Here is a 6760-nt window from a genome sequence, read left to right as displayed (position 1 = left end):
GGGAGGCAGAGCAGAAAACCGGACGCTGCAGTCAGGGGAAGACAAACACCAAGGAGGGAGGCCTCCAGGCCTGAGAGGACGTCCAGGAGGAAGTGGCATTTAAGGACGAATCAGCTTGGGCCTCTAGATCTGACCAGGGGACTACAACGGGGAGAGTCCTGGCCACAGGACCTATAGGGCCGGCAACCCAGAGTCCTCTCCACCAGCGCTGTGGGTAAACAGAAATAGCAGGGGCAAACCCGTGAGTGGAAGTGAGCTCATTGGAATGTGTAGATCGTATTTGGATTTTTTTTTAAAGAAGTTTTTGCCTTATGGAGTGTGCACTTGCGCGCGAGCGAGAGAGAGAGACAAAGGCAGTGAGAAGGAAAATGAGAAATCACCCCCAGGGGGAGGGCCATGTCGCAATCTCTTCTCCATTCTCCTCCCGGGACCTTGGGCACGCACGCACATGCACTGGATTTGAATTATTTTATTTAACTCTATTTATTTATTTATTTTATTTGACCAGAGAGGGACAGAGTGAGAGAGAGAGAAAGGGAGAGAGAGGGAAAGTGAGAAAGCAAGCCACCAGGTCCAGAACATGAACCACGGTCAGCCACGTGGGAGTCCAGTGTCCTTAACCACCTCGCCACCTGCCGGCCTCCCCCCACCCCAATTTGATTTTCAAACCACCAGGTCTAGGACGCAAACCATGGTCGGCCATGTGGGAGTCCAGCAACGTAACTGCTATGCCATCTGCTGGCCCTGGATTATGATTTTTTACAAATTTGCTATAGGGTATGCATGCTCACCAAAGAGAGATGGGGGTAAGGGAGTGAGAAATAACCGCCCAGAGAGCATAGCCGTGCCGCGATCCCTTCTCCTCTGTTCTCCTCTCAGGTACGTTCCCAGCTTGCTTTTCAGATCCGTGTCCAGGACTCAAACAGCTTAATTGGCGAGGCAGGATCCAGCTGCCTTAACCACCATACCATGCCACCTAGCTGGCTCTGGGTTCTGATCTTTTTTTTGCTGTTATTAATAATGACATTTGTGAAGAATAGGCCTTTTTTTTTTCAGAATAGGCATTTTGAATGCTTTTTGGATATTTAATTATATTAAGGAATCATTGCTAATTATTGCTATTATAAATGTGCATGTATATATACACATTCCTATATGGGTATATTATGTATTTATTTAAGAATCCTTATTTTGATTTTCTTTTTTTAAGAATTATTTTATTTAACTATATTTATTTATTTATTTTATTTGACCAGAGAGGGACAGAGTGAGAGAGAGAGAAAGGGAGAGAGAGGGAAAGTGAGAAAGCAAGCCACCCGGGCCAGCACCAAAAGCAAGCCACCAGGTCCAGAACATGAACCACGGTCAGCCACGTGGGAGTCCAGTGTCCTTAACCACCTCGCCACCTGCCGGCCTCCCCCCCACCCCAATTTGATTTTCAAACCACCAGGTCTAGGACGCAAACCACGGTCGGCCATGGTGGTTAAGGATGGCAGGTGGCATGGTGGTTAAGGACGCTGGACTACCACATAGCCAACCGCAGTTCAAGTCCTGGACCTGGTGGCTTGCTTTCTCACTGTCTCTCTCTCTCACTCTGTCCCTTTCTGGTCAAATTAAATAATTTTTTTTAAAGAACCCTTATTTTCTAGATAAACACCAAAATATTTTTAAATACTTCTTTAATTGCCAGAGGGCAGGTGTTCTCACCAGAGAGAGACAAGGAGACAGAAAGACAGAGAGGAAGAAAGCACCCGCCCCAGTGGGGCACGGTCACGCTGCAACTCCTCCATTCCCCCCCCTTTTTTATTTTTGGCCTGTGCACACATGTACCCAGTCTGTTTTTCAAGCTGTTGGGGCTGACATTCAAACCCTAGTCACCCACGTGGGACCTAATTCCCTTAACCATGAAGTCATGGGGCTGGCCCTAAGCTTTGGTTTGTTTGTTTAAATTTGCTAGTGGGCGCGCGCACTTTCCAGGGCAAGACGGAGAGAGGGAAAGTGAGAAAGCCATTCTGGGTTTGGCCTCTGCCATCTCTCCTCTGTTTCCTCTTTCAGGATTTTGGGCTGCACACATGTGTCCACGTGCTCCTCAAGCCTCTCGGTCCACACGGTTAGCCATGTGGGATCCAGCTGCCTTAACCACCGTGCCACTGGCTGGCACTTAAACACTTTTTAAAGGTTTATTTATGTATCTCTTCCATGAGTCATGCCACAATGCACCCCCAGCTCTTAGCCAGCCCTGGATCAGGGCCAAGTGTCCACCCAACATATCACTGAGGTCTCCGGGTTTGAACCAGGAGCTTTGTCATGGGGAACTGCCTCACGGAGCGGTGTGCTTTACCTCTGTGCTGCTGCCCGGCTCCCCACATGAAATAGTTATGGGCGGAATCATCTCACATCTGGAATTTGCGTCAAAATGACATGAGAGGGGCTGGCAGGTGGCGTGGTGGTTAAGGGCACTGGACTCCCACGTGGCTGACCATGGTTCGAGTCCCAGACCTGGCAGCTTGCTTTCTCACTTTCCCTCTCTTTCTCTCACTGTGTTCCTCTCTGGTCAAATTAAAATAAATAAATAAGAATTTTTTAAAGTGAAATAAAATAATTCTATAAAAACTAAATTTAAAAAATGACATGAGAAGGGACAGTAGACGTGGCTGCAGGTGGGCCAGAGACTGGCTGTAGCGGCCGGCTGCTTGGCCTGGGTTACAGGTTCGTGGGCGTGCACTACTCTGCCCATTCTCACATATGTCCTAAATTCCCCGTAATGAAAAGTAAAAACAAAAACAAAAACGGGAGGATGAGTGAGGTCTAGGGGGAGAGCCGGGCATCTGGTCGAAGCAGCTCAGAGGAAGCTGAGCCGAGGCTGTTGGGGCGGGTGAGGCCACAGGGGGGTCACAGTTGCCTGAGCATAAAGCTGTGCCAGGCGCTTCGGGGACGGCGATGACTAAGGCTCCGTCCTCACACTCCAGGACAAAGGCCCATCTCAGCAGAGGGCCCAGGCTCAGGCTGAGCCAGACCAGACCCCGTGGAGGCCTGCAGGGCTTGAACAGGGAGCAGAGGCGGTAGCCACGGTTCTGGAAGGGCTGGGCGATCGCGTACCGGAGCCACCGGGCAGAGACAACCCAGCGTGCCTGAAACAGGCAAGCCTGAGGCCGCAGTAGGAGGACCGTGGTCGCCCAGGCCCCAGCAAACCTTGGCTGGAATTGTAGCACACCCGCTCTTCAGAAATCTGGCTTCTCTCGTGTTCTTCCGGAGTGACCTCGGGCAAGTCACTTGACCTCTCTGATCCTCAGTTTCCTCTTGTGTAAATGGGGGCAGTAACAGGACCTACCTCGTAAGGTTGCCAGGGGAGTACAGAAAGCGAGCAAAGCCCTGAGAAGTGAATGTTGGCTGTTATCATCAGTTTCAGGAGGAAGCTGCCCTCCGTCGGGACCATGCGGTATAGCAACTGCTCAAAAGGGCACTCCCTGCCGGGAGGTGTGACCACCACGCCAGTGCACCCTGCCTCCCTTCAGCAGGTTTAAGATCCTTTTTACTAAAAGAAGCTGCTTCTTCACAGCCCTGAGCAGGGGCGTACCAGAGAGAAGGCGTGAGAAAGGCACGAGTGAAAGCACTGGCCCTTAGGAAGCACGCTCGACCAGAGCCACTGAGGCCAGCAGGCAGACAAGGACCCAGCTCCAGAAACCACCTCTGGGCCCTGTCACCCCCCTCCCACGTGGCTTCTGGAACTGGGGGTTATCGGGAGCAAAAGGTCAGCCCCCCCATGAGGGAGGGGAGGAGGGGTGAGGCTGGAGCAGGCTCCTCCCACTGTGGGGAGCAGGCCTTTCTCCCCGCAAGGCTGGCTCAAGACCACTTCCTCTTTCCTCCATCTGCAGCCAGGAGCAGCCGGCTAAGCCCTGGGGAAAGATAGGGGCAGATTCCAGGATGCTTTAGCCCATCTCTGTTCCGGGCTGGGGACACCGAGCCCCTGCTGCCGAAGCCTCCCTCCCGCTGTAGGGGTAGCCTGGAGGCCTGCAGGATGGAGGCGGCCTGTGAGGAGAAACTGGCTTCTGTGTCCAACCTGGTGACTGTGTTCGAGAACAGCAGGTACGGGTGGTCGGGGTGGGAAGGGGCACCACAGCGGCCTGCAGTCTCCCCCCAGCCCCAGGCCCACCTGAGCTCTCAGGCTGCACAGCCCCTCCCTGCCTCCGGGCTGAGGGGCAAGGCCAGGGCCTTGGGGTCCTGCTTGGACTCCTCCTCCTGTGGGGACAGCACCCACGCCCTCGGCCATCAGCTCCTCAGAGCTCAGGCCGGCGTCGATGGGCACCAGCAGCTGGGCAGGGGTGGCAGTGGCGTGTGTGCCCGGGAGAGTCGAGGGAGCGTGGGTGGATCAAAGGCAGTTTGGGTCAGAACCCCACCCTTCCCCTGTGGCGCCTGGCAGGGATCATAGCTCCTACTTATCAAGCGGTATAACCATATAATTTATCACTCAGCCAGGACACAATTGAAACTGAAGGTGGAGGACATTAAAGTTGGGGGAGGGCAGCCGGTGAAACTGGGCTGGCAGCGGGCAAACCAGGCTGTCCAGCCAGCCCACCAGCCTGCCCCGGCCCCGGTCTCTCTCTTCCTACTTCATCTAGTCACCCAGACGGCCGAGTGGGCGCGGCCTCGGCTCCGACCCCCGTCTATGGATGAGCAGATGGGGACACAGCGAGGCGGGGATGCCAAGTGCCCTCAGGTCGTGTCCTTGGGGGCAGTGCCAGGCTTCTGTCTGAGGGGTGTGGAGGTCACTGCCAGTCCCGGCAGGGTGTGTGCGTCTGATGTCAGTCCACTCGCCAGGCTTGCTAAGCCCAGGACTAAGTTAGGGACTGCCATAGGTGGGATTCTCTGGAAAGGGACTCCAGCACAGAGGTTCACCTCAGGAGCAACCCCCACCCGGAACAACACCCCTCACATGGGGATGAGGGGAGTGGGGGGGGCAGAGAGAGAAGCTGAGCTGCAGTGAACTTGCTGCCAAGGCTTGGGCCTGCCCCCCCGGCTCTGGAGCTGGGGTGCCTCTCGGTTATTGCAACTGAGGCAAAGCGCTGGGTCCTTGTTCCACCACGTGGCTGGTCGTAGACTCTGCGCGAGGCGGTTCTCGTCCACAGAGAGAATTCCCAGAGGGACTCAGCCCACGGCCGTCAGCCGCCAACACCACTAGCAGCTGGGGGCAGGGCCACAGGCCAGCAGCCTGCAGGTGGTGCAGAGGGTGCAGGAGGACGGCTGTCCTTGCAGGCAGAGCCCACAGAATAACCATGATTCAAGGTCATGGACAGGAGATGTCGTAACAGGGGCCCCGATGCTGTGTCAAGGGCACTCCAAGCAAGCAAAGTGTCCTGTGGGCTTCAAGGTGGAGGTGGCATAGATGTGAACCTCGAAGAGCAGCTCAGCTGCCTGAGCTGTGTGACTACCCAGGGTCTCTGCCCGGTGGGTCCCGTTCAGCACCAAGGACAGTGCCTGGGCACCACCATCCTGGCCCACCACCTCCGTGGGCACGGGGCTATGGCACCTCCTTAACCAAGGTGCTAGGCAGGGAGTAGGTGCACTTGGGCAGAGCCCCTTGGCATGCTGGGCTCTGCCCAGGCAACACCCATGGCATGAAGCAGCAGCCCTGAGACCAGAGTGGGGTCAGCACGGGTGTGGTCAGGAGAGTGAGGGCTGTCCCTCCTAAGTGAGGGACCCCAGGCCAGCGACCTGGGCCTGGGCCTCCCCGCGAGGTCTCCAGCGCCTTAGCTGATCTGAAACTGAGAAGTGAAAGGGAAGGAAAGAAAAGCTGGTCTGGAGCCCTTGCAGAAGCTGAGCCCAAATGTAGAACAGAAAGCCTGACAATCAGCTACTTCCATGAGCTTCAGACCCATGACTGAGGAACTGGCACTGGCGCCAGCGAGGGCGGGAGGCCCTGGACGGGCAGCCCACTCCTGACAGGGGCCCATCACCCTCTGCCCCGACAACTGGCTGTGGAACTTGGGACAAGTCATGCTGGCTCTCGGGACCTGTTCTTCCCTTATTCAAGTGGGCTGAAGGCCCAGGAGCCAGTGCCTGGTTTCGTCCCACCCCTGCCACTTGTGAGCTGCAAGGTACTGACCCACTACCTCGCTTGTCTTAGCTGCAAGAAGGTCTTTGCCAACACGTTTGGCAGATGTCGGGCCTGTCCCACGCTCCATTGCTCAGCCCACTTTCCTCATGACGATGCCAAGTCACCAAAGGGAACAGGGCACATCCCGAGCCACTGGCCATCCTCAGCCAGGTGGCTCTGTTCGCTGAAGAATTGAACGGGGACCCAGCCATGGCGGGGCAGGCAGTGGGGTGCCTCTGTGTGATACTGGACCCACGTGTGCAGGCCTGGAGGGTTTGGATCCTGGGAACACCTGAATTTGGTCGCTGCCTGGTGGCATCCCCACGATCCTGCCACCTGGGAGGAGTGCAGCCTGGCACACCCTGGTCAAGGGTACCCTTCTCTCAATACATAAATAAATAAACTTAAAGGGAGCAAAAGAAACAATGTAAGGGACCAGCAGTTGGCATAATGGCTATGTCACTGGACTCCCATGTAGTCAACTGCAGTTCAAGTCCCGGACCTAGTGTCTTGAAATGCTGGGCGCGTGTACGTGCATGCCCAAGATCCTGGGAGGAGAATGGAGGAGAAGGGATTGTGGCGTGGTCATCCCCCCGGGGGTGATTTCTCACTTTATCTCTCTGTCTCTCTCTGTCTTTCTGGCAAGTGCACGCACCCTATGGCAAA

The 6760-nt window shown here is 55.5% G+C and overlaps 1 protein-coding gene across 1 annotated transcript in view; it reads left to right on the top strand.

The window, feature by feature from the left end:
- The first annotated feature begins 3494 nt into the window (after nucleotides 1-3494).
- Nucleotides 3495-6760, top strand: part of FGD2 (FYVE, RhoGEF and PH domain containing 2) — a 45563-nt gene continuing 42297 nt past the window's right edge. Inside the window, exons 1-2 of the mRNA XM_006148670.3 lie at nucleotides 3495-3751; nucleotides 3876-4086. Of these exons, the coding sequence (XP_006148732.1) occupies nucleotides 4019-4086 (68 nt within the window). The 5' untranslated portion in view covers nucleotides 3495-3751; nucleotides 3876-4018. The remainder of the gene's footprint in view (nucleotides 3752-3875; nucleotides 4087-6760) is intronic.

Source organism: Tupaia chinensis, unplaced genomic scaffold, assembly GCF_000334495.1.
Source record: "Tupaia chinensis unplaced genomic scaffold, TupChi_1.0 Scaffold000238_1, whole genome shotgun sequence".
NCBI classification, from domain to species: Eukaryota; Metazoa; Chordata; class Mammalia; order Scandentia; family Tupaiidae; genus Tupaia; species Tupaia belangeri.
Note: the sequence above shows the minus strand (reverse complement) of the source record. Positions and strands in the feature narration are given on the sequence as shown.